Source organism: Canis aureus, chromosome 15 (assembly GCF_053574225.1).
Source record: "Canis aureus isolate CA01 chromosome 15, VMU_Caureus_v.1.0, whole genome shotgun sequence".
NCBI lineage: Eukaryota > Metazoa > Chordata > Mammalia > Carnivora > Canidae > Canis > Canis aureus.
The window spans coordinates 39096149-39123646 of record NC_135625.1 but is presented as its reverse complement, the minus strand read 5'-3'; the positions used below and the strand labels follow the sequence as shown (position 1 = coordinate 39123646).

Sequence of the window (27498 nt, the reverse complement as noted above, 5' to 3'; positions counted from 1 at the left end):
AGGAATGGCCCTGGGGGTGGGACGGAGGGGAGGGTGATGCTAGAGCAAGGGGTGCAAAGTAGGATGCTCTCCAAGAACATTTGCTCCAATACTGCCAGAGAAGGGAGATGGGGGGGGGGGGTCAGGGAAGACAGGTGAGTGTCAGGAGGGGGATGGGTGTGAAGGCCCCACCTACCACTGGCACCCTCAGAAGGCTCCCGACCCTTTCTGTGCTCTGGTCCCTGATGCTGTATCTGGAGCCAGGCAGGTGGACCCTGGGGGGCAGGAGAGCCCAAGGAGGGTGGCTATGACTGGAAGAGCCCAGCCAGCGTATGGGATGCATGTTTCAGTTCCAGCTCTTGAGCTGAGTTGTGCAGAGCCTACCTGCCCTCTGATGTGGCCCCTTCACTGGGCTTCACTGTGCTCTGTGTGCCTGAGGCTGCTGCCCTGCTTTGACGGGGTTGGTGGGTGCCACACCTGTGCTGGTGGCACCCCCCCCTCAATCACTGACTCCCTAAAGCTCTCCTTGCCTTTGTGCTCCCTGCCCGTGGAAGCCGGTTGGCATGAGCTGGAGGGACGTCCTCTAACACATTCTGGCTTTGGGCTTTCTCAGGCCGCCCCACTGGCCTCAGAGACCTCTCCCCTTCTTCCTTTGGGGGCCCAAGGGGAACGAATGAATCCTTCCAGTGCCTGGGGTCCTCTGAACAGCTGGCAGTTTTTGTGAGTCTCCTTCACGTGTTAATGTCATGCCTTATTTCACATTATGAGTCTGTGTTTGTATGGCTTTCCCTACTAGACTGTAAACACTTTGATACAAGGGGCCATGTCTTATCCAGCTACCCTTTGATAGCAGTTAGCACAGGAAGTAGGCTCTCAGGATATTTCCACAAGTACAAGTGCACTGCAAAGTTCAGCTGTAACCATCAGGAGGTGAGCCTGGGATCAGAAGATTTAAAGTTCTTCTCTGACCTTTAGAGGAGAGGATCTGAAGTTGGAAAGGCTCTGGCTATCCTGCCCTCACCCATCTATGCCTTTGGGAGATTTAGAGAAAGTCCCCCCTCACTGATACAGCTGGGCCAGGTGTCATGGGTGGCCACAGGGACCTCACTTGCTTCCTGGGCCAGATGTTCTCATGCAGGGCACCAGTCTCACAAGAGAACATGGAGGCTCCTTGTGGCTGGAGTATAGGTTTTGGGAATCAGATAGACTTGGTAGGGACCTCGCTTCTACTGCTTACTGGCTCTGTGACCTTGGGAAAAATGTGTTCAATGATAGACTCAACCACAGAGAATTGCTGCCAGGAGTTAATGACATCTTGTGTGGAAAGTGCTTAGCACAGTGCTGGGCACACAGAGAGCACTCCATCAGTGTTCAAGAGGGAAGAGGGCCGTGTCTGGTCCCTGTTGCCCAGAGCTTTTTCATTTCAGCTGAGAGCACATACTGTGGATGGCACTTGTTTGTCAGTGACCATTGACCGTTATCACTTTCAATCAATCCTTACCTTTTTGTGAGTTTCACAGATGAAAGCATTCCTAGAGTCCAGTCCAGGGAGGTCCCTACCCTCTTGTAAGGAGGCCTTGTTAATATGCTGCCTCTATACTCAACAAGGTGGTTCTTTGCAAGCTGCCTGATGGAGATCTCAGGACTACAAAGTATGCAGAAGGTCGCAAGTCTCTGACCTTCAAGGTCCTCAGAGCTCTGAGATGTCCATCCTAACTGTAGTGAGGCCATGCTTGTCTGGCTAGGGCATTCCATCCCCGGAGGCACTGTTTTCTGTAATTTCAAATGTCAACTTTCTCCAGGTGAATAGAGCTCAGTGGGTTTGGCAGGAGTTTGTTGAAGCCTGAGGAAGCAGGGTGAAGGTAGCTGGAGGGATGGAGAGGAGAACTCAGTCTTATTTATGTGTGGCCGTCGGCAGACATGTGTGCTTTCATCTCACCACAGACTCAGCTTCCCCTGGTGTAAACTGAAATGTGGAAGGCGGGATGGAAGTTGGTCAGAGTACCCAGGCATGAGGGAGGGTCAGCAGCCTCCTGTGCTGGCAGTTGGGAGGAGCCTGGTGATCAGTTCTAGTTAGAGGAGTGTGAACAGATGACCAGGAGTGACACATGGCATTATGGCCTAAAACGTGTAATTTTTGAGGATTCTTTGGCTCTTCCCCCTCTGTGACTGAAGATGTTCCTTTGTTAGTGGGTCTGATCAATTATATGCAACCCCGTGATGCTTTCTGATGTGTCATCTTAGTTAGACCAACCTGGTTATCTAACAAAATACATATCTAGGTGCTTCCGTGAAGGAGTCTTGCAGATACGATTGCAGTTCCCATCAAAAGGGAGGCTGTCTGGGGGTGGACCTGACCTAATCAGGTAAGCCCTTTAAAAGATAGGTTAGGCTTTCCCTAAATTTAGAGATTTCAAAGGGCTCATGCCAGTGGTTTCAGGCTTGGATCTTCCCTGCCTGCCCTAGAGACGTACAACTTGCTTGGTTAGCCACCACAGTTGTGTATACCAATGCCTGGCAATAAATGCCTTCCTCTATTACTGGTTCTGCTTCTCTGCTCAAACCTGACTGATACAGAGATCCTTGTCAATGGTGGCAGTGCAGTATAAATGAGAAGCAAGTCTTTGTTGTGGTAAGCCCTGAGGATTTGGGGTTCATTTGTTACCACAGTGTAATCTGGCCTATAATGACCACCTACAACAGCATTAATAGAGCTCTTGGTCCATTGTATGTTTTAGCTTGCACATCTGCTCCTTGAGGCCAAGCCAGGCCCATGGCTCTCCCATCTTTTTAGTTCCCAGAGAAGACCATGGAACCTAATATGCAGTGGGCGCTCTACAGAGTAGAATACATTACAATGTTTACTTAGTGAGTCAAAGCCACTGCACTGAGCAGCATCTCAGTTCCTGGGAAGGAGAGGCAGGACCAAGGTAGTTGGCACTACATCTAGCACAGTTCCAATCCATGAAGGGACACTGGTCAGAATGTTTTGATGGGACAGATCCCCATAGTCTATCCACCTGTAGCTTCTAGACTCCCTTTGTTTTTTTTTTTTTTTAATTTTTATTTATTCATGATAGGCACACAGTGAGAGAGAGAGAGAGGCAGAGACACAGGCAGAGGGAGAAGCAGGCTCCATGCACCGTGAGCCCGACGTGGGATTTGATCCCGGATCTCCAGGATCGTGCCCTGGGCCAAAGGCAGGCGCCAAACCGCTGCGCCACCCAGGGATCCCTCTAGACTCCCTTTGAAATAAAGTCTGAAGCTATTGGCTTAGTACAAAGAGTTTTATAATCAGAAATGTGTTAGAATCCTGGTTCTACAGCTCTTTGACTATGAGACTTTCAGCAATTTACTTAATCTCTCCAAATCTTGTTTTTTCTCAGCAAAAGGAACTAGAGGTTTGTTGTAAGTATTAAATGCCCTGTACATATCATTATATTTAACTGTGCTATGGTGCACTCACAATGATGCTTCCTGAGAAACCCTGGGTGGGCCTGGTCTATTGCTTCTGCACATTTGTTTAGTAGTCCTTATATTTGAAATTATCAAAGTAAAAAGGAAGAGCATGATCACACTATTTCTCTATGGATTGGGTATAAACCTACCTGTATGTAACTCGCACTACACATGTGCACACATTTATATGTATGCATACCCAAAAGAGCGACCGGGACATAGGGAATGTGCATTGACATCTTCCAAATTACTGTTTGCATTCTAAAATCTGGCTCTAATTTAAACTTGGGACAGATCATTTTATCTTATGGTCCAAAGAGCTGTAGAGATACCCACTGCCCACTCAGAGCAAAGGTTCCTCTACCCCTCTGTGGTTTGATTTTTATCTACTTTTCACTTCTCTTGCCAATTCCATCTTCCAAAAGCAATTGGCTGTACATTACAAAAAACATGTGATTCTTTTCATAGACCTTGGTTTAACCACATGAGATTCTCCACATTATTTTAATTTTAAATAATGATTTCTGACCCACTTAAGCACTCAGGCAACCTTTGAAATATGTGCATCACCTGAAACTCAGCATCTCATCAAATTAAAAAAATATTTTCATAACTTATTTTGTTGGAGTCACTTCTCTGGGTGAAAAGCTCATATTACAATATTTTTTCTTCTGTACACTCCACCTGAGCCCCCATCATGGAGGTAAAGTCACTAAGTTTCTTTCATTGTCCTGATAGGAACTTTAGAATTGTATTTGGAGGCACCTGGATGGCTTAGTCGGTAAGGTCGTGATCCTGGGGTCCTGAGATCGAGCCCCACATTGGGGCTCTCTTGTGCTCTCTCTCTGTCAAATAAATAAAATCTTAAAAAAAAAAAAAAAAAGAATTCTATTTGACTAGGGACTAGTGACTGAGAAACTCACAGAATATTCCAGTTAGAAAGGGCTTCAGGATTACAGGGCCTGACAGCTTCATTTCAGAAATGGAAAAATAGACTCAAATTAAGTGACTTGCTCAAAGTCACACACAGTAATAAGTTTCAGAGCTAGAAGAAAATCTCAGTTTTCTAACTCCCATTTCTATGCTCTTTCTACCAGATATGTAATGACTAGATTTTCTGGGTTTTCCTGGACAGTCCTAAAGTTCACCGGAGTCTACTTGTACCATTTGTATTATAAAGTTTATAAAATACAATCACTTCATTTTCTCTCAGCCAATACGTTCGACTTTTTCTCTTCTTCTTCTTCTTTTTTTTTTTTTTTTTTTAAGATTTTATTTATTTATTTGAGGAGAGGAGAGGAGAGGAGAGGGAGTGAGAGAGAGAAGGTGGAGGAGCAGATGGGAGAGGCAGGCTCTGTTCTTAGCTCAGGGCTCAATCCTACGACCCTGAGATCATGACCTGAGCCAAAATCAAGAGTCAGATGCTTAACTGACTGAATGAGCTACCCAGGCGCCCCTCAACTTCTTTAAGAGAAAGTGCTCCCAGTTCATCTATGATCCAAATCCACTGACAGCTTTTCCTGTTTTAGGAAGTGTTAATAATGCTGGTGATATACCACCACCCTGGGAAAACATGGAAAGGCACTTCATTTAGCAAGAAGTACACACCATTTCCATACGTGGAATGCTCTGTGGAAGGTGCAAGCCCACTAGGGAGAAAGCAGGTAGAAGGAAATCCAGAGGTGCTGTATACAGTGTTAATGAAGCCTGTTCCTCGGTCTGCTTTAGAAATGGAAATTATGGGCTCAGGGGCTCAAGTTCCAGCTCCCTTATCCCTGTGGAACCAAGGCCTCATCATCCATCTTTCAGCCTTCAAAAAAGGATGGGCCTCCAAGGAATTGGGGAGCCTCCCAACAGGTGGGGGCAAGGTCACCCACATCAGTCCCCAGGGTCTCCCCCTCTGGCCCCTGCAACCTGCCTGTCTAATCTTCACAATTAGCACCGTATTATATCCTGTCCTCTTCTCCACTGTCTGCCCAGGACGATTCAGCAGTTTATTAGATCAGCATAAATGCAGTTATATGCAGTGCTCTCTGTCTCATGGGGGTGTCTTGTCCCTCCAACTAAATCAGACAAGAATTTGGTCTTGAGTTTTCTCCTGTGTCTCACGGCATCCAGCATCATGCTGGGCATATCACCGGAACTCTGCAAATTCTGTTTCCCTAGATGAATGGCCGCCTTGAAGTATAAATCCCCAAATAGTGGGGCCCTCCTTTCAAGCTGGCATTTCTCTATTTTTGTCCTTAGATACATCAGTTGTCAAAACATTAAACATGCAGGTGGAAAGAAGTAGTAGATATCACTCTTGGTCCCTCTACCTCTTTTGGAAAGTTGAAATCAGCCACTGGGCTCTATCAATTTCCCATCACGCCCCCCAGCTTCGCTGCCACCACCCCCTCCCCCCTGCCCCGGGCACCTGGACCTGGACCTGGACCTGGACCTGGGCAGAGGGGTGTCTGTGTGGGGTGTGTGTGTGTTGCGGGAGGGGGTGGTTTTGCTTCAGTTCTCTGTTTTGGGCCTGGCCCCACCACTCCCTTCTGCAGCCTCCCCCTCCTCTAGGTGCCTCTCCTGTCCTCAGACCCAGTGGCCTGACAGCTGGTTTGGGGCTGGCCCGGGGGAGAAAATGCGGGCCTGCCGAGTGTTACAATGGGATAGGCTTTGTCCAGGGGCCAGGGTGCGTCTCCACTGACCTTGGATGGGAGTGACTGGGGACAACTGAGGGGAGGCAGCTTCCTTCCTTCTCCTGGCTGCAGGGTTTTAATGTCTCCTTTGTTGGTCTGGGCCCCCGGAGACTGCCCTGAAGGGAGAGACTTGAGGCTGGTCCCTCCCTCCCGGACAAAATGGTGCATGCTTTTCCTGTTTAAACAGGGCGCAGTTGTGAAGTGCCCTGACTCTGCACACACCAAGGCCCGGCAACGGCTGCAATAAATCAATAGGAAAATAGAAGCTGCCAGTTAGACTAAACAAGTGCATTTGCAAAGACGGCTAGCCCTCATTAATCACTCTGACAGTCCTAAAAACACATTTCCCCTTTAATGACTGTATTTGGATAATCAGTGCTTTTTCCTCCTCAGTCAGAGTTTGAGTAACAGACAGCTGGTGTTATTACAGCCATTGGGGAGGGAGGGCTGGGATTAGGGTCTGCGGAGAGCCATCCACTGGAGGTCTCCTCCAACCGGGTTGGCTGCAAAGCTGTTGTTATACAATAATGAGGGGGAGCTTTGTGCTGCCATTGATGGCTCCCGGGCAGCCATGTGCAAGTTCCCCCCAAACCTTGACACCCACCTGCATTATGTGACTACAAAAGCTTCATGTTGGGTTTTACGAGCTTTGGCAGATTTAACCACCCCCCCACCCCCTGGCTGGGGAGGCAGGAGTTTCTCTGGCAGCGAGGTAAGAAGATGGGTCGATGTGATTTGGCTTTGTTTCCTTTAGGTGACTTTGGCTTTCGGGAGAGAAAGTTTAAAACCCAGCACATTCCTCTTTATAAATGATGTAACACATTAATGCACAGCACATTATGAAAATGGTAATTCAAACCCATAGTGCTCCAAATTAAACCATACATTATCGGATGCACTCAACCATCTATTTTGCAAAAAGACAGGATGAATGAAATCAAATCAAACAGAACCGGAGAGCAGCTTTCCCTACAGAATGATTAATAAAGTGTAGAGCCTCAGGATTATTGCAAGACGAATTCCACCGTAACCCAGACGTACATCAGGAGTTAGCTCCTATATTGAGAGACACGTCATAGTATGCTGGGGAGGGCAAGGCGATGATGGACGCCCCATGCCTCCCACTTGGGCTACGGATTTCTCAGGAGGTGAGCTGGTGGGGATGACTGGCAAGTTAAAAATCTAACACCACGCAATTTCTGTTTGTGTCAAACCTGTATCTGAGGGTGAGCCTCTCCTCTCCCTCTCCTCCCTTCCTCCCACTGCTGCCCACGAGGCCACAAAAATAACCAGGCAAGAGGTGTGAAAATCTGACCTGGAGCCAGGAACGTCCAGTGTCTCAAGTTCCAGCTCTGTGCTTCCACCCTTCCTGGTGCCTTGGGAACACAGGCCCCATTTCTGGCGCCTGGGAGAGATTAGAAGGAAGAAGGGGAGGAGGGCTAGGAGGAGAAGGAGGTGGAGAAAGAGAAGGTGGAGGTGATTCTCAAAGAAAAGAGTTGCTGGATGAATTAATTATGCAAATAAGCAGTTGGTTGGGAGCATTATCTCTATTAAAACAGCAACTTTGTTTAATGAGAATTTAGCTATTGAAAGTAACCAACTCCCCACCAGCTAATTAAAACAGCCACATTTCTTAGGAACTGGCACCCATTTATGCTGAGGAGGGCTCACATCTCACGGTAAGAACTGGGACACTCCAGGCTACAGTGCTTGCCCTTTGATGTCACAATGGTTGTTGAGGGCACCCCGGTCCAACTAGGCAAATGGCATCCTTCCTAGTCTGCAAAGGCCACCAGTATATTTTCTGGGGAAACTCAATAGTCAGAGAGGTCTAAGCTCATGGGGAGCCATGCAGCTCTACAAACGTGACTTTTGCTCTACAGAGAGTTCACTATGGAAGACAGTGAATCTATTCTTTTCTCTATCCCAACAAGAAATGAACCCTGGAGTCCTTAGCTAGGAAGGTCTGAAGATGGTAGTTTTTAACAAAGAGAAAAGTTTAAGTCTTCCTGCAGAGGGAGCAATTGCCATCAGTTTCAGCAGGCATCAAAAAAAAAAAAAAAAAAAAAAAGGCATCTGACGAAAGGGAACTTGAGAGGAAGGGAATGTGACCAACAGCAAACCACACAACAGAGAGAAAAAACAAAGCAAGTCGCAACATTTCAGGTCTTTTAAAGATTCTAGCCGATTTGAACTTTGAGAAATCGGCTAATGATGATTCCCCAGAAACACCCTGAGCTGGTCCCAGGGCGACTTCTCCAGCCCATTCTCCCCGACTCCCCCTCTGGCCCCCACGAGCCCAAAGACACCCGCAGCTCAGGCCCCTTCCCCTGGGACACAGGTAAGTTCTTGTGGTGGCAGAAGCAGCCTGACGTTCTCTGGCCTAATAAGGAAGGAATTTTGGTCGGAGACCAAGAGAGGCAAAACTTCAAAAAACCCTAATCCACCTCCCCACTCCCCCAGAAAACATCCAACGTTGAGGTTTCGTCCGGTCCCGAGGGCGCGTCCTGCGATTCTCTGGCCTCCAGCCGCGCGCGGTGTGCGTGGGCGCTGGGCCCCTCCCACGCCGCCTTCCGCGCTCACCTGTCTCCACCGACCTTTCAGACGCACCCGGTTTGCGGAGCGCCCACCGCCCGCTGAGTCGCTCGCGGTCCTCGCGGAGACGGCGAAGCAAACCAGCGGCACGGACGGCTCGGGCGGGCGCAGCGCGGGGCGGCCAGGAGGGGGCGGCAGCCCGCCTCGACGTGCGCCCGACACGTGTCCGCGCCCCCGCCGCTCCGCTCCGGCCTCGGCCTCGGGAACCGCCTCGCACCGGGGGGTCCCCGGCCCGGCCGCGCATCCTGGCCAACGGCGCCCGGGGATGCCCGAGCCTGCGCCAGCCGCGTGACCGAGGGCGGCGTCGGGGTCCGAGGGACTCGGCGCCTTCTCGGCACAACCCAAACCCCGTCCAGAGACGGCTGGGAGGCACCAATGCCTGGGGTCCACAGCCCAGCGCTGGCCCCGGGGAGCCCCTCAGCCTCGCAAAGCGCCAGTCTCTGCAGGCGCACGAACTCTTTGGGTTCGAGGCGTCTAAAGGGCGGCCAGGAAGAGGAAAGCAAGCGCATTTCGAGTGGGCAGCGCGGCGGGCGTCGTCGGGGCCGGCGCCGGTCACTCATCTTCCCGCCGCTAGGTGGCGCCGGAGGCACGCCGACTTCGCATCCCTGCAGGGCTCTGGGGACGGTGCTGGGGACCGTGCAGCCAGGAGTCTGAGCCCCGCGCCCCGGTTCTCTCTCCCAGCCCCTCGTACCTCGAATCCAGGCCCAGAGGAAAAACTGCATTTACACACTCCCTCCACCCTGTCCCCAGGAAATGTCAAGGCCTTTGAAGTGAGCCTGGGAGCTAAATAACCAAGTGGAAAAAAACCCCATAAAGGCGGTTTTATGTTATTTGTAATGCGCTGGCAGAAGTTCTGTGTTTTTTTCCTCCCCCCCACCTCCTTTCTTGAGGAAAGGCATTAAACTCGACCTTGAGCGGAAATCTCAGAAGGAAACCATAAGGTATTTAAACAAGAATAAAGGAAGGACATCTGCTCAGGTGTCTGGAAGTGGGACAGTGGGTGAGGCAAGAGAGAAACACACCACGGTGTGAATATAGCCAAGTATTCCATTTATTAACAAAATAAGTCTTACCAAGGGAGAGCTCTGTTCATCTCAAACAGGCCCCACCCCACCCCCACCCCCCACTGCTGCATAAGACCAGGAGGGAGGGAAGGTGTGGGGAGAAGACCCAGGGTCCGAGTCTTCAATCCCAGTCACTGAGGGAGCCCACGGAAGCCCACTGGCCAACTTGGGGATTCTGTTGGGTCAGGCCTGGGAGGGGGTGATGGGGCTACTGTGATCCATGTCCTCCCCAAACTCCCCAGCTATCTCCCAATGGAGCTACCAGGGTTGTATTGCCCTCTGATATTGCCAATGGTCTGCTTTGGAGGGATCTAGCCAAGAATCACTGACCCTACCCCTACCAGCAGGAGAGGGACCACTGCCCCAGTAATGGAGAATAAAATGTGACTATCAATGCACTTTGCAAAATATAAAGAGCAAAGTTTTATACCAGCAGGGCCTTCTAGGGCTTTTAATTGAATAAGATGAGCCCTGCGGGTCCCCCACCAGCAGGCAGTGTGACTACCGGATGTCTGGAGCCATGAAGAGTCTGGAAGGTAGAAAGGTCTCTCTCCGGGTGGGGGGTGGGGGGGAGCCTGCTGGAGGGTCTGGGGCTCTCAGTGCTCAGAGCAAGATAGAGGAGCAAGGCTCTAATTTTGGGGGCCAGGGTACAGACCAAGGGCCCCAGAAGGAGAGGGTGGCAGGGGAGGAATCACAGAGCAGAGTTCTGGGTCAGTAGAATGCGCAAGACGTCTTGCCACCAAGGCAGATCCCTGCACCCCCCAAATGCTTTACAAAAAATATCTCCTCTCTGTTACTCGTACAAAGGATAAAACAGAACCTCAAATGTAAGGAAACAAGAAGAAATGAAGGGGAAAGAGGGGGAAAAGAGAAGGGAGAAATGTAGTCTTAACCGTTAGGAAGCATGCAAGAAACGCCCCAGGAAGGGAAAACAAATAGAACCCCAGAACCCCAACTCTCCCTCCTCCCCCTAAAACCAAACCAATAAAAAAAAAAAAAAAGCAAAAGCAAAACAAACCAACAAAAAAACCTTATATCTAAGAAAAAGAAAAAAAAATAAAAGAAAGGAAGAGCGGTGGGGAACATGTGGTTATTTGTGTGATTAATATTATTATTTGGGGAACACAGACTTTTTGCATACCATTGACTCGTGTGGGCCGTTAATGCACTTATATTCCCAGCTTGTAAGCTAACATTATAGTAAATAAATACACAGTCCGGTGGGGAGGGTCTGGGCGGGGAACCCCGGCAGGGAGAAGCAGTAGTGGAGGTTGGCAGCGGCGAGGCGGCAGGGGGGAGGAAAGGAGAGGGAGGGGGAAAGGAGGGGAGGGTGGGGGGAGCAAGAGCTGTAGTTACTGGTATCCCAGTGCGGAGGCTGAGGCTAGTCTCTGTCCGTACAGCGCATACGGTGAGTAGTAGGGTCCGGCTGTGGGGAGGGAGGGCACGGCCAGGCCCCCAGCTGTGGATAAGTGGCTCTTGCCATAGGGGTGGTACCGGCTCAGCCCCAAAGTGTGTGGACTCCGCAATGACAGCGACCCGGGGCTGCCCGGGGCGGTGGGCGGGGGGAGGTGCAGGTGGCAGGAGGCGGCGGCCGCGGCGGCTGCGGCGGCGCTGCCCAGGCCCGAAGCCCCGGGGTAGGCGGCCAGAAGTTTCTCGGCGCCCGGCAGGGCCGTGTGAGTCCGTAGGTGGCTGAGCAGCTCCTCTGAGGTGGCGAAGCGCTTGTCACACGGCCCGCTGGCCGCCACCCAGTTGCAGCTGTGCGGCAGCGGTTCGTTCTGCAGCATAAAGCCGTAGGTGTAGAGCGGGTGGCCCGGGAGCGCGGCCTGGGCGGCGCTGGACGAGAGCGCAGCGGGCTGCAGCGGGTGCCCGGGGTACACCAGCGGGTAGCCCCCGGCCTTCAGGCTGGGCCCCGCGGGGTCGTGCGCGCTGCAGGTGGAGCAGCTGGAGCCGCCAAGGTGCGAGGCGCTGTGGTAACCTCCCAGGCAGTAGGGGTCGCGGCATAATCCCTGCAGGAAGGAGGGCGGGGAGGCCCCGGTGAGCGGGCTGGAGCTGGGGGGCTTGCCCGGAGGCAGGCCCAGGCCCCCCGACAGCTGGCCTCCCACGAGGCCAGACTTGCTAGGATCCAGGCCAGGCACAAACTGAGACGGGTAGCCGGCGTAGGCGCCCACGATGGAGCCGTGGTAGCCGATGCTGGAGGGTGGCAGCGGGAACACCGAGTGGCCCGGCTTGTAGGGGGACACGGGCGCCACGTGGCCGGCCCCCACCAGCGCCGAGGGCGGCTCGGACTTGCGCCCCGAGGCCCCAGCCTCGGCGCCACCACCGTGCGCGCTGGGCTCCGCACCGCTGCCGCGGCTCACGGCCGCAGCCTCCGGGCTGGGCTTGGGCTCCTGGTCTTTCTTGTCCAGCTCCCCGCCGCCGCCGCCGCCGCCGGCCTTGCAGTCAGGGTGGTGCGGGGAGCCGCCCCGGGAGCCGCCGGGCGAGGACGACGACGAGGACGCGGAGACCGGCGCTCCATGCGGGGGAAAGGGCGTGCAGGCGGCGCTGGGGACCCTGAAGCCCGCCTTGTCTCCCGGGGACAAGGAGGATGCGGAGGAGGTGGACGACACGGAGGAGCAGCCGCTGTCTTTGCGGGAGTCGCCGCCGCCGCCGCCGCCGCCGCCGGAGCCCTTGGAGTAGGGCTTGAAGCTGGACTTGTCCTCGGCCGGCGAGTCCCCCAGCTGCTTGAGGGCCGCGGACGCGGACGCGGCGCCGGCGCCGGGGCGGCCGGGGTCCTTCTCGGCTCCCAGCCCGTTGGCCGCCGCGGCCACCGAGTTGAGCTTGGAGGAGGGCGGCGGGTCGGGCTTGCCGATCTGCGAGCAGGTCTGGGCCAGCAGCGCCAACGGACTCTTCTTGGCGTCCAGCTGTGGGAGACAGCGGCAAGGGGAGGGAGGAGGACGTGAGACCAGCAGGCCGCCGGGGCCGGCAGAGCGCCTGGGGAGCCGGGGCGGGGGGCGCGGGGAGCCCCCGCGGCGGCGCGGCGGGGCGAAAAGGCCTCGGGGAGAGTCTGAGGGCGAGGGCCGGGCCGGGCCGGGCCGGGCCGGGCCGGGCGCGGCGGGGCGGGGCGGGGCGGGGCGGGGCGGGGCGGCTGGGTGGAGCTGGGCTCGCAGGCCCGGGATGGGCTCGGTCGGTCCAGGGCGCCCCAGAGCGCGGCGCAGGCCCGGGGAAGCCGCGCGGTGGAAGTGGTCCACCAGGGGCCGCCGCGGGAGCAGGTGACTGGGCTGCAGCCGGGGCTGGGGGAGGGGCTGCGACTCGCCCCCGACCCTCCGATCTCCCCCTCCCCAGCGCCCAGGAGAAAACTTATTCCTTCAGTTTGGGCAACTTCGCTTGGGACGGGTTTCTGGCGCCGGCGCCGCGAGGCAGGAGCCGGGACAAGCGCGGTCTGCAGCTAGGGCTGCCGTTGGCGCTCTCGGTGGCCCCTCCCTCCCGGGGAGGGCACCCAGGGAAGTGGGAGGAAGGAAGACCTGGGCTCGGGAGTGCGGGGCGTAGTGCGCTCCAACCGGCTGGGACAGAGGCGGAGTGGGGCGGGGGTGATCCGGCTTCCAAGAGACCACACGGGCGTCTGGGGGGCTGGGGGCGGGCAGGAAAGGCCCAGGCGAGATCATCTTTAGCCCGGAAACTGGGTGCCGGACGAAAAGTAAAGGGCCCAGTGGAGACTCCAAAAACAACCCCAATCCAAGAGAAAACACGTAGCTCCGAAAGGCGAGTGTGGAAGGGGCAACCCTCCACGGAGAAGCCTGCGGAGAACCGGGTGGACTCCGATCCCGGTTCCCTCGGTCCCTCCTCACCCCGTCCGCCGGCGTGGCCGGACCTGGGCGTCGCGCGAAGCCCCGGGGCGCAGGGAGTAGGGCCGCGGGCCCGGCAGCGGTGGGCGGAATGGGGCCGGCGCTGGGCGGGCGGCGACTGGGAGACTGACCTCAATGGGGCTGACGGGAGTGGAGGACAGCGGCTGCAGGTACTCCGGGTGCAGGAGGTGGCCGGTGTGAGCGCTCAGCATCTTCAGGACCCTGATCGGGAGCCGGTTCGCCTGGCGCAGGGGGTCCGCCGGGGGCAGGAGGGACACCGCCGCCGGCACCGCCGGCCTCTTCCCGCCGCCGCCGCTGCCGCTGCCGCTGCTTTCGGGTGTCCTTGGGTTAGATCCAGCGGGCGAATCGCTCATTTGGAGGAGGCAGCGCCACTGGGGGGGCGGGGAGGGAGGGGGAGCACCGGGGAGGCGAGCTCCCGGGGCGGGTGGGCGGGTGGGCTCGCTCCGCAGCGCCGAGCGCCGTGCAGCAGTCGCTGCGCCTCCACCCCTCCTCCACCTCCTCCACCTCCTCCGCCGCCGCCGCCGCCGCCGCCGCCGCCGCCGCTAGCCCCGGCGAGCCACACAAAAACCTTCGCCTTCCCCGAGCCGCACGTCAAATAGCCGCGATCGGCAGCCACACTTCAAAGGGATCGCCGCGCCCGCCCAATCGCAGCTCTCGCCGGGACCCCGGGGCGGGGAGAGCGGCGGGCGGAGGCCGGCGCCGCCGGTGGGAGGGGAGACGCTTAAAGGGGCCTCGCCCGCCGCCGCCGCAGCCGCCGCCGCCGCCGCCGCCGCCGCCTCCGCCTCGGCCGCCTCGGCCTCTACCGCCAGCCGCGCTCCTCCCCTCCCCCCGCCCGGCCGCCCTGGCCCCGGGGTCCCAGAGCGGACGAGACTTCCCCGGGACCCGGGACTGCGCGCCCTAGCCTCCGCGGGCTTGCCAGTCTCTCTCCCCTCTCCCTTCACAGCGCCGGGGGCGGGGGGTGCTCGCTGGGGCGGGGTGGGGCGGGCGGGGCGGGTGGGGGGGCTCCGCCGCGGCCGAGTCCCAGCCTCCCCCGGAGGCCGCCTGGGGGCGGGCCGCGCCTCGGGAGCTCCAGCCTGGCTCCAGCCCGGCTCCGGCCCGGCTCCCGCTCGGCTCCCGCTCGGCTCCGGCCCGGCTCCCTTCCCCTAATGGGCTTCTCCCTGGTGTGAGGACTTGGAAGCGCCCGAGCCCTGGAGGCGTCCACGGCTCTCGGGACGCGGCGTGGCCGCTCCAGCTACTTTGAGCCCGTCGGGTCCGAAGCCTGTGAGTCTGAGGACTCCCTTCGGGGGTGAGATGGTCGCGACCAAGCGCGGTGTCCCAGCTGTGCCCGCAGCCCGGACTCGCCCGGCGCGCGCCGCCCGCACAGATTTCTAGGTTCGGTCTCGGGTGTGTTTCAGGTTCGTATAGTGTCTGTTTGGAGGCGCACAACTCCCTTACTGCATCGCGCCTAACTGCTGTTTTGGGGGATCCAGGATCGCTGGAGGGGCCCGTATCCCATTGGAGGGAGGAGTCTCTCTCTCTCTCTCTCTCTCTCTCTCTCTCTCTCTCTCTCTGTGCTGCACGTCGATACCGATTCCAGAGATGCGCCTTCCCATTCCCATCTTTTCTTCTCGTGGGGGAAAATGCACTAGCTTTTCCCAGGGAAATTTTGGAATAAAAACTTTTTGTTAAAAATAACAATACCCTCCTCCAACCGCCCTCCCTCCGCCTTTTAGATGAGGTGTGTATTGCCAGCTTAGCGCTTGGCAGAGATTTTACAGTCATAGTACTGACATTAAAGTTCCCGGTTGGCGGATCATCAGAAGGTGAAGCTGGTCCTTTGTGCGCCGGCCTCTAGGGAGACCACTTTCCCGTGCTCTCAGCGGCCAGTGGAGGCGCGCTGGTGTCACTGCCTCCCTTCGAGTACCACTTTCCCAGACCCAATCCATCACTCTGATTGTCAGGCCTGTCACTTGGGGCATATTGCTTTGGGACTACCCGTCCCTGACTCTGCCGCGTGGATCTACGCCTTGAAACAACATGAGAACCCAAGGTGGGGGTAGGTGATTTCAAAGGGGTTCTTCCAACAGAAAGAAATAGCTATCACGGAAATAACAAATAAGCATCCCGTACATTTATCATGCTCAGTAAAGAAGACAGCAGGCACCACTCCCAGGCCATATCAATCATACACTAAACTAAATGTAGTCCCTGCATCCCTGCTGTTTTTTTTTTTTTTTTTTTTTGGGAGGGGGCAGTATGCATAGGCCTCTTAGAGATTACACAGGCTCTTCCTACCCCAGTTTTAATCCTGGTAGAGTCAGGTTGACACCAATGCTAAGGGATGCCCTGGGCAGGAGATATCTTTCATTTTGCAGCAAGAGAGGGTACAAGGAGTGGGTGTGTGTGTGGGGCAATCCCATTTATGTGGTATTCTCTGTGTCTCCCCTGCCCTTTCTCATGCCGGCCTCTGTGCTTTCTGACATCATTGCCGCTGCCAACACCACATTTACAGGTCCTTTGCAGAGCTGCTGCAACCTACAAGGCTGTTTGGCCTTGGGGAGATTGCTACCCAGACAGAACAGAAGAAAGCCTTATGGACTGGAAAAGGGTGAGACTCCATAGGCACCCTAGAGGAGGACTAGCTGGGAAGAGAGAGACCCAGGAGGCAGAGAGATGAAAGACTCCTTCTTGATTATTGTAACCAGCCCAGCTGTGAAAGCCAGCCAAGAAATCCTTCCAGGACCCAAGCAGATGTGTGTTAGGGATGATTAATGGGAAATCAGTTGGGAGCAAAGGGGAGGGGAGAGAGAAGAGGAATTTAGAAGGAAAAGAGGAGCAGGGGGCAGCAGAAAGGAGAGAGGGGAGAAGAATAGAGGACGACAGTATCTATTTGGAGAGGAAAAGAAAAAAAGGGTAGTAGTTGAAAGGAGAAAGGAGGGGGTGAGGATAGAATGATCAGGTTCTGGGTGGAAGGTGAGCAATTTGCCTTGGTAGTGATATACTGTCCTTACCAAAAAAACCCAAAACAGAACAAAACAAAACAAAACAAACTGGGGCACCTGGGTGGCTCAGTTAAGAGTCCAACCCCTGGTTTTGGCTCAGGTCATGATCTTAGGGTCCTAGGATCTAGCCCTGCATCAGGCTCTGCACTCAGCACAGAGTCTGCTTGAGATCCTCTCTCTCCCTCTCCTTCTCTGCCCCGCCCCTACTCCTGCTCTCTCTCCCTCCCTCTCTCTCCCAAATTAAAAAGCAAAAAAAACAAAACAAAACAAAACAAAAAATCAACCAAACACCCATACCCTTAGGTCATAGCAATGATCACCGATAGGAACAGTGGATGCCTGACAGCACTGAGGTCAGACCAGGCCTGTTTTCCCCTCTCCTGGAAAGTGCTAGCAAGGGAATAGGGACAACTTTCCTTTCAGGGTGCTGGTGAGAGCAGCGGGGCTCCTCTGGCTAAATCCACCCAATTGCCTTAGCCAGGCCAGAGGCCTAATTAAAACACCACTAGATGATTACTACAATCAGTATTTGACATTCACTTAGCTGAAATGCTAACCTATAGAGTCCTAAATGGGGGCTCCAGTGGCCTACAGCAAGGGCAGTTTTCAAAGGAATGGCTTGTCACTTGGGAGAGAATAAGGCTCAGTCTTCAGCTGGGCCATATTTATTGAGGGTCACCTGTAGGCAGAGCATGGTGCTATATAGGGGAGTGGTTGAAAGGCTCATGCAAGATGTTGTACAGGGCATCTGGCACTCGTCCTTGCCTTGTGGAAGAGTGACAGATGTATGGTTAAGGAGCCTCCCTCTCTCCAGGGCCTGTTCAGATTGCCCTGGGAGTGAGCAGCACCATTGAGATAGGATGCGGTGAAGGAGAGGGGATGCCCCATGCCATTGTGTTGAAGCATAGCCATTCCATGTGTTGGGCACTCCATAAGCATTAGGTACTGTTATCCCTATTTCCACCTGAAGAGAGCGAAGCTGGAGGGGTTAGTCCCTTACCCAAAGTCACTTGACTGGTGAGTGGTAGAGCGGTCACTTGGATTTGGGTCTCTCAGAGCCAGGCCTTTGAACCATGCTGCGGTGGGCTGAGGCAAGGCAACCTCCCTTCCCTCTTCCCCATGTGTAAAATGTAAGAGTGGCCTCGTCGGAGTCAGGAGGCCAGAAGTGGACACTGTGTGGCCACATGTTCAGTGCTTGGCACAGGAGAGTTCCAGGTAGATGATGGTGATACATCAGCTGCATCCGTGGGGGCTATTGCTCGAGAAAACAGTCATAGCAGCAACTGGATCGGAGCCTCTCAGCACTGGGGATTGCCACCCAAGACCCCAGCAGTCCCAGAATTTGTCCAGAGTGGGAGTGCCCCTCCCCCAGCCTCCAGTCAAAACGTGTCTTTTTAAAAAATGCACCCCCCCCAAGCCATTAAGAAAATCCTTTAGGAAATTCTTAATATTTATAGTTTTTTTTTTTTTTCTCACTACTTCGATTCACAGAAAATTCGTCACCCAGGAGAAAATGCCTGAGTCAGGTTGAGAGCTGGAGGTAGTGGATTTGTTGTGTGGGGTTAATGTGGAGTTTTCAGTTTTCAGTCCTTGCAGAGCCAGAATTGCCTGAATGATCGCCTCTCTCTGCATAACACTCAAACCCTAATGGCAACAACGTGAAATAATATCTCACTGGGTAACTATTTACATTTTTTTTTTTTTTTTTTTTTTTTTACAAGCCGTAAGAACTCTGAAAAAGTCTGCCTCATAGAGGACTTGGTCTTCCTCCCTGGCACTTAATATCTTTCAGCGGCTGGCAATTACTGCCTTGGCCAGGAGCCCTGGTTTAGGGCTGCATTTAGGGCCCTGGGAGGCACTTCCGCAGTCTGCCCCATCCCCAGCTTCAGAAAAAACCCCGGGGCAGGAGAGGGCCCGAGGGGCAAGAACAGCTCCCTCTTCTGTGCTCTCACGGTTGTACTGTGTCCTGGAATTACACTCCTCACTCAGTATCGGCCCTCATTTGTTTACTTGTCCGTTCTCCCATCGGACTGTGACTGCTTCTGAATTGTCGGCCGCCTGCTCGTGTTCTTACTGCCCAGCAATAGCATCACAGTGGCCAGCTCCAGGAGCCAAGCACTGTCGCAGGTCCTTTGCCCACAGGATCTCATCTAATCCGTACAGAAGCCTGAAGGCATAGGTCCTCTCCTATCCCATTTCATGGCAGAGGACTTGGGGGTTAAGTCACTTGCCCAAAGTCTCAACGCATGAGAGGGGGGTGGGGTGAGATATGAATCTAGGGCAGTCTGGGTATCCTGAGTGCCCCGTGAATGTTTGCTGCTGAATGCACGAGAATTTTTACCTGTGCAGGGCTATTTGTTTTACATCTCACCTCACTGGATTCCCAGAAAGGTTCAAGGTGGACAGTGTGGTGTTTTTCAAAATGTCAACTACATAAACGTGTGAAAGTATCTTTTCCCAAATCCGTGTTTCATCATTCCCACCTCCACCCCCACCGGCCCCAACAATTTTCTGAGTTATTTTGGGCAGGTGTTTTCATCTCTTTGGACCGATGAAGAACAGGACACTGAGGGTTTTATGGGGAAGCCTCAAGTCACACAGGGAATCACTGGCAGAGCACTGGAGAAGAGGCCCCCTGGTTCTCCTATCAGGGCCCACTACAGCCTAGATGGGGAGGTAACTCCTTTTGATAAAAGAGGGAGGAATTAACTACTTTCCTCCCCCTAGAATTTCCTTTGGAGATGTGGTGGGAAGGAATGGACAAAAGGAAATGTAGGCTGGAGCTTATCATCAAGCCCTGGTGTTTGATCCGGGTCCTTGAGCAGGGTGCTTTGAAGAAGTGGTTTCATTTATCTCCTATCAGCCCCCAGGGAGATAGGCAGGGCTGGCCTGGGAGAGCAGTGGGAGTAGGTGTGCTTTTGAAGCTCTTCTCGCTTCCTCTGCCCCGCCTCTTACGCCCCATACATCCACCTCAGCCCTGGGCATTCACCCTTGACTACTTTGTTCCTTTGAGCCTCCAAATTTCTTAGAGATTTCTCTTAAATTGCAAATCCTTCTGGGAGGGAGGAACCCTATTTTAATAGTCAGCCAATGCCTCAGTTATGATTAGCAGACAGTAAGTATGCCACCCAGGGTAATAAATAACATTTACTGAGCACTTACTGAGTGCCAGACACTGTTCTGAGCTCCTTGCATGAACTCATTTAGGTGGGCACTATTATTATGCCTGTTTTATTGGCGAGGCAGTGAGGTCCAGAGTGGTGAGGTAATTTGTCCAAGTTCCACAGCTAGAATGTGCTCAGACCAGGATTCAAACCCAAGTAGTTGTTTCCGGAGCCAATCTACTGTGTGCAGGGCTGAGGGGAAGGAGGCCCTAAAGCGGGCAGAAACTGAAAACAAATGCCTTTAGTTGTTTCCCAGAGCCCTGGTCTTCTCAATCAGGATTTCCCTTTCATCTCTAGGAAGGACAAGATTGTGGACAGGAAACAGAGGCAGAGAAAGAAGTGAGGGGAACATTCATTTAATTAATTAAACTGGATTGTATTAATTCATTCAATGACTATTTATTGACCACTTGGTTGGCACAGGTTTGAGGTGATCCTAAGGTGGATAAGGACCAGAGCAAGGCTGCATGCACATTCCACAGCTTCTGAAAGGCAGGGCAGCCCTTTCTTTTAAAAAATATTTTATTAATTTATTTGAAAGGGAGAGGGAGAAGCAGACTCTCTGTTAAGCAGGGAGTCCAACATGGGGCTCGATCCCAGGAACTTGGGATCATGACCTGAGCTGAAGACGGGTGCCTTACTTGTGTGGAGTGCTATCTGATGCCTGACTGAACCACCCAGGTGCCCCAGGCCTTTCTTTTGAGGGGAAGGTTCTGTGTGCTTCTTTTGCAAATTAAAAAAAAAAAAAATGTCAGGAGGGCTAAACTTAAATCCGGCTTAGTACCCCATAGTTTAGTTACCCACTGTTCTTAAGTGCATTTACTCAAAGTTAAATTCAGATGCACAAATATTTACCGAGCACCCTGGGGGTGCCAGTATAAACTGTCCTAGGTGTGTTCATCCTCTGTCTCATTTAGGTATAAGGGGAGTTCCAGAGTAGAATGAAGGCCTCTGAAGGGGAAGCAAGGAATGTGTCTGCCGGCACACCCTGCTCCTATGTGCTGAGCTTCCACTGGCTGGAACCAGTGGGCACCACAGGCCCTCCTAAAGATCTCCCTTGGTCTGTGGCAGACTGTGAGAATGACGTTTCAATGATCCTCCACTTCTGGGGGTTAAGCCTTTAAACTTGCCAAGAGCGTGCATGCCTCCAAGCTGGACTCGCCACTGGCTAGGATGTGCAGCTTCAAACTCATTTCAGCAAAGACAATTAGAGAAAAAGGGGAGAGCTGCTCAGGCAGTGGCTCAATTATCACTGGTCGTATTTGATGAAACCAAATTCCAAGATGTCAGAACAATTTCAAGGAGTCTTTATTTTGGTGGCCCTCTGCCAGCCTCTGCTCAGAGAAGGAAACCTAAGAGGCCGGGTCCCCACTGAGCCCTTGGCCAGAAATATCCAACCCTAGTGGTCCATTCAGAGTGGGGATTTACATAATGAACCCCCTCTGAAAGTGATTTAAATTATTTTTTATTTTATCGAAAAATGCATTTATTTATTTATGATGAAGTGCATTCCCATGGCACCAAATTCCAAAGCTGTGAGAATGTACAGTGAAAATACCTCCCTCTTGTTAGCTCATTTCTCTCCCCAGTGCATCAATGCTATGAATTTATGGCCATCCTTCCAAAGATATTTTGTATATATATTAGCAAATATGTGTATATTCTTTCCTTCTTTAATACACAAACGGTGACATATTTAAAAAATTATTCTGCACTTGCTTTTTTTATTTTTATTTTTTTCTTAAAGATTTTATTTATTCATGAGAGACACACAGAGAGAGGCAGAGACATAGGCAGAGGGAGAAGAGGGCTCCCTGCAGGGAGCCCGGTGTAGGACTTGATCCCAGGACCCCGGGTTCACACCCCTAACCAAAGGCAGACACTCAACCACTGAGCCACCCAGGGGTCCTGCACTTGCTTTTTTTTTTTTTTTTTTAATTTGATATATTTTTGAGATTGCCTCATATCTATCTATCATCTATCTATCTATCTATCTATCTATCTATCTATCTATTTATCTATTTTGCCTCATATCTATTTATTTTTTAGTTTCCTGGCATTGTTACACAGACATGCCACAGTTTATGTGACTGGTCCCCTACTGGTGGACATTTGGATGGTTTCTAGTCTTGCCACTGCATGTATATACATAGTATATGGGTATATATAGAATATATATCATTTTCCATGTGTGCTAATATGACTATAGGGTGATATTCCTAGGAGTAGAATTGCCAGGGCAAAAGCTACATGTGTTCAAAACAAGCTCCCTTTAAGATGGTTGGGAGGCGGGGCTTAGAGTGAATTAGAAGTTCAGCTGAGGGACTCAGGCAAGGAAACATGGAGGACATCTCAGGGACTTGCCGGTCACATTCATTTGGAGAACCTGAAAGGTCCATTTCCATCTTTGGATTTATTTATTTATTTATTTATTTATTTATTTATTTATTTATTTATATTTTTAAAAGACTTTATTTATTTATTCATGAGAGACACACACACACTCAGAGAGAGAGAGAGAGAGAGAGAGAGAGAGGCAGAGACATAGGCAGAGGAAGAAGCAGGCTCCTTGTGAGAAGCCCGATGCCAGACTTGACCCCAGGACCCTGGGATCACAACCTGAGCCAAAGGCAGATGGCTCAACCACTGAGCCAACCAGGTGCCCCTCAATCTTTGGATTAAAAAAAAAACAAAAACTAAACATGCATGCTTCTCATGACCCTGCCTTCTCCCCTTCCCACCTTCTCCTTCATTTCATAGGAGAAAAAGGAGGAGAAGAATATTCAAGTCTGGCCTAAAAGAATCCAATACAGCAAACTTTTGAAAGAGTAAGCCTCAATAAGAACTCTGTATCTTCTAGACCTTCCTTGTTAGTGCTCACCGAAAGGCAAAAATTTGTGCTGAAGACAATACAGGAAATGGGTTTGGTAGCATCAGTTAGGTTTATCTCTAGTCCTAACCATGAATTTCCAGAAGAAGGCCTGTGAAACATGGCAAGACGTCAAATCATGAAATCAACAATTTACTGTTAGTCCAGTGCTCACCGAAGCAGGTAGGTAGTTTTAATTTTCATTTTATTTTTTATTTTTCAAGGTGCAAAAGGGTATGTATGTATGATTTCTCAACAAGGGTGTAGCTTTTTGTTGCCAAGACTCACAGCAGAAGCGCTACCCTGGTCCCCTCACTTCCAGGCCTAGGCCTGGGCCTCTTCAGGTGCATAGCTGAGTCAAAGCTCACTTTTTATTAGTAACCTTGACCCGGTGGCAATGGGAAGAACCATCAGGACCAGGCAAAGTGTTGATAAGCTTTTGAAATTCGGATAAATGTGCATTCCAAGATGCCTAAGGTAAAATTCTAACATCTTGAAGAACTTTTCTCAGGCATCCTGAGGAACCTCTTGCATGTCTCCCAGGGCCCTGTCATGGATAAGTTCAACACAACCACTTTCTGCCACACCCTCTCTGTCTTTCTTATTAGTTTCCTTAAATGGAGAAATCAATAAGCAAATGATTGAACAAAACAACAAACAACCCAAGCAGCCAAAGCCAGAAAAACTACAGTAGTTCAAAAATCACCAGTAGACAAGTAGACCGTGTCCTCTTCCTTTTGTTCATTCCTGTTCGAAGTCAGGCCTGAAGGGGCTCTCAGAGGTCCCTGCCCAATCTCGGTGCTGGGTGAATTTTTCACCACTGCAGTCAACATGCATAATGACAATCTTATTTATGACAGGAGACATGTTTTAAAACAGTTGTTTTAAAACAACTGACAGAGCTGCAAGATGGAACACGACAAGAAAGTGCGATTTTTTTTGGAGGGGGTGGGGCGGGGGGATTGGCTGCTGGCACAGGAGGATGGTATTTTCCTTATTAAAAGTTGGAATTCATCCTTTATTTCTGGAGCAAGTCAAGAAAATCATCAAGGAAGAAAACTAGGGTAGGAACATTGCATAATGACAGTACTTGGAAGCCTGGACGGTTGGGCTTGGGCTTGCCCTTGACTTGCTTCTTATTGGGCTTTCCAAAGACACAATGCTATATGCAAGTGTACAGGCAGTTTGGGGGCCAGAAAGAGCTGAGCTCTGCTCTCCAGCCCCACATCCCCCTGTTCGATGGATCTAGGCAACTCAACAAGTGTCTCTGAGACCCCAAGATACCTGCCCTTGACATGATGTTCACAGTCCAGGTGGAGGATGCAAGTTGGACACTCTCAGAATGGCGAGAGAACAGTATTGGCTTTATACAGATGGCTCTTTTCCTGTGCGTTAAGGGAAGAGAAATAAAATGTTCTCTCCCGTGTTTTAGGAGAAAACTCTTTCCTACGGCCAGCACGGGAAACTGTGATCTCCTTCTTATAGTTGTTCCTCCCTGTGAGTCTAGAGGGAGAATCACAGATGCTGAAACCTTACCTGGTTTGACTCTGACCCTACAGGAGAAGAAAAACAGAGCAAAATTAAACACTGCAAAAATTAAGAGCAAAGAAAGGAAAGTAGGGAAAAGTTCATTCTAACTTGGATGAGAAAGAAGCTACTGTCCTCACTGTAAGAGTGAATTTTAAGAAAGTATCTGAAACTGGTAATGGGACCCAGGGCATGGGAAGGTATTGAAGTACTCCTGATATCTTTTTAGAAAGCTTTTGTTTGTTTGTTTGCTTGGGGCCTACGTGTGATCGGGAAGCAGTCAACTGTGTTGAGGGATCTTTGACTCTTTCTTTCCTTGGTTTCTGGACATGATCATGTTGACATGGGATCCACTGGGTTAATTCAACAAGCTCATCTCTTTTTATTCCGACAGTGATACAGGCCAGGTCTGTGGGCTGTGCACCCAGGAGCCTGCTTATACTCAGTTGCAGGACTGGGCTCCCCCTTGCCCCTTTAGCTCAGACCTGGGCAGGATGCATAGTTAAAACATTGACCACTTCTTCTTTGGGGACATGGATGCAGACCTTCTTAGAACACCCCTGCCCCCTCAACCACTGTGCAAGCAAAGCAGGATATTGGTTTCTTAAACCTCACTGTGTTTTGCCAAATCAGAGTGTTAATACCCCCTCCTCCCCCACTCTGCATGAATTGGATTACTTAAAGCATCTTTCCAGAGACGTCAGCAGTTTAATAGAGGCAATAAGTCAGGGCTGCCCTTGTGTTTTATTTTTCTGCCAGTATTTAGTTAATTAAAGAATGCAAATTAAAACACCTTAATTTATATAATATCAATACCAACGCCTTAAAACATTTGGCATAACCACTCTGGCACGTCCCTTACATAAACTCTTCAGAGCAGTGCTAATAAAAATGAAAAAAGGTTGTAAATCAAATTTAATTTATTCATCTTCTGTTTGGTACAAAAGCATATGCCAAACTCTAGTTATTTATGAGCGCGTCATAATAATAGGCATTTTTGTTGGGTTGCAAATGACAAAAAAGGTTTTTCTGAGGGATGTGTGTTTTAATTGTCTTTAGGTGCAGCTGTTTTCTGGGCTCTGATCTCTAAGATTTATATTTTTACGCCCCTATCTTCAGGGAAAAAAATAGATTTAGATACCGAAAAGCACAACGAGCCTAAAAACATGGCAACATCCGCTCACAAAGGCACCTGCCACCGTCCATATGTAGATAGACACATACACCATCCGTCCTATGGAGTATGGATCTTCAGGTGAGATAAAAGGTTGGTGATTTATATCCGATTTCTTAAATATTCCATTAAGAGGATTATCTCACAGGAGGCTCAGATACAGACAGCGTCGGAAGGGATTTGGTGCGCAGCTGCTTCCTTGGAAGCCTTGGAGATGAACTACATGTACGTGAATGAATCGCTGAACAACCATTTTCGTCTTTCCCCGCCTTTGTTGATATATTCCTTCTTTGTCTGGTGGATCTGAGCATAGAATACATTTTATTCAGTCTTGGAGGAAGAACAGTAGGCTCCATTCAGGGGTACTGAGGGATGGCGTGTTCTCCCTGCTTCCCGTGGCAAAGCTCCCTGTGCAATCGTCCTTCTCAAACTCCCTTGCTCACCCAGCTTTTGGCTCTGCTCTGCTCAAACAGGTCTGGGGCAGGTGGGAGAGTTGAGAGAAGTTTTGGAAAAACCCTCTCCACCCTGACCCCATCCTGAAAAACCCAAACAAATTCACACATAGGACTCTCTAGCCAGCCCCTGGCCTCCCTACTTGGAAACCCCAGCACAATACTGTGCCCTATTCTATCCGTTTTCTTTTAGCACGAGCATTACGAGCTGGGCGGAAGAGGTAGGATACGGGGGATCCCCACGTGGGGAAGTGATGGGCAGGAGAGGCAAGTGGCATCTTTCTGTGACCGTGACAGCTGTGGGTCCTGGGCTGCCACAAGGGTTGTGGGGAGAATGCAAAACACAGTTCGGTGGTTCCCTTTCTGATGTTAAAAACAGCCATACACCTTTTACATTGCTTTAGTTTGGAGCTAATGGGATGCTCTCCCTTGCCTCAGACTCATTGCAATAGTGAGGTAGAAACTTACACTCTTTCAAGTAGATGCTTCTTTTTTTTGGGGGGGGGGCGGGTACCAAGGAAAGCGAGAGAAGGTCTTAGAAAAGTTCACTGCCTCCAGCCCCCATAACCTCCCAAGCTCCTCTACCTTCCCACTCTGTAGTGTCCCATTGCATTATGGGAAAAAACAGAGTCTGGTATGACAGATAGGCCAGCCACTCAAGGGGCCCCCTGAGCTCTGCTCTGCACCGGGACGCTGAGCATTGGAGTCTCAGGGCAGCGCTGGAGGGAGCACTGTGGCCAGTCCCTCAGGGTGTCCACATATACTTCCCCACGTGCAATCGTGGGCAGATTCTCTCCCTCTTTTTCTTGCTACATGTCATCTTTAAAAGCTAATTTTGACCTTTATATTTATTTATACCCCTCCTACCTCTGTAAAGATATGAGGTCGCTTACAATTCAAATAGCAGATACAGTAAAACCTGAAGCCATTAACAGAAAAGTAACAAGATCAGAGCCAAGTACAAAAGAGGACCGGGAGGAAGAAGCAGAGTTATTATACCAGAGGGGGAAGAAATTTAGATTAAGGAAAGCTAATGCAATTGAGAACAAAACCCAGCTCCTAACTCCCTGGTAGCGTGGTGGGCGACTGCCAGCTATTGTAATAACTGTAGATTATTGTACCTCAAAGGCAAGTTTAAATGCCCACTGAGGGTTCACCGGCCCCATGAGCTTGGTCAAGCTCCTTCAGCTCTCCAAAGAATCTCTGTTTCCTCATCTGTAAAGTGAGGATTAACTCACTCATCATGGGGCTTTTATGAGAATGCATTTCAAGAATGGCAGTAGCTCTCACTTAGCTACTCTTCTAAGTGGTTTATTTTATTTTATTTATTTGTTAGAGAGAGAGAGAGAAAGCGTGAACAAGGAGAAGAGGCAGGGGGAGAAGCAGACTCCCCACTGAGTGGGGAGCCTGATGCAGGGGCTCTATCTCAGGACCCTGAGATCATGAACTGTGCAGGAAACACTTAAATGACTGAGCCATCCAGGCAATTTTTATAAGTGTTTTATGTGGACATTTTAAACATCTTTTAACACCTCTGACATTGCTATAAAGGCATTGTGTCACATATTGTTTCACAGCATGTTCTTCTTTCCCTATTGGATCTAAAATCCAGGTGCATGGTGGATTAGACATGTTATTAACCCATTCAGCCCTCACACTAACTTTACGAGGTTGGTGATCTTTTTGTCCCATTTTACAGATGAGGAAACCG

At 51.5% G+C, this 27498-nt stretch overlaps 1 protein-coding gene and 2 long non-coding RNA genes across 3 annotated transcripts; 1 reads left to right on the top strand and 2 right to left on the bottom strand.

The window, feature by feature from the left end:
- Positions 1-6618: 6618 nt before the first annotated feature.
- On the bottom strand, positions 6619-8373 carry LOC144284533 (uncharacterized). The gene is made up of 3 exons (XR_013352968.1): positions 7728-8373; positions 7435-7558; positions 6619-7175 (listed from the first exon to the last, which is right to left on the bottom strand). It is a non-coding gene; the product is annotated as an uncharacterized LOC144284533 (long non-coding RNA).
- Positions 8374-9743: 1370 nt separating this feature from the next.
- On the bottom strand, positions 9744-14155 carry ZNF703 (zinc finger protein 703). Its single transcript, XM_077849129.1, has 2 exons — positions 13731-14155; positions 9744-12678 (listed from the first exon to the last, which is right to left on the bottom strand). Exons 1-2 carry the CDS (start codon positions 13971-13973, stop codon positions 11131-11133), a joined length of 1791 nt encoding a protein of 596 aa, XP_077705255.1. The 5' UTR covers positions 13974-14155; the 3' UTR covers positions 9744-11130.
- Positions 14156-22377: 8222 nt separating this feature from the next.
- LOC144284531 (uncharacterized) lies at positions 22378-25837 on the top strand. The gene is made up of 2 exons (XR_013352967.1): positions 22378-22817; positions 25281-25837. It is a non-coding gene; the product is annotated as an uncharacterized LOC144284531 (long non-coding RNA).
- Positions 25838-27498: the final 1661 nt, after the last annotated feature.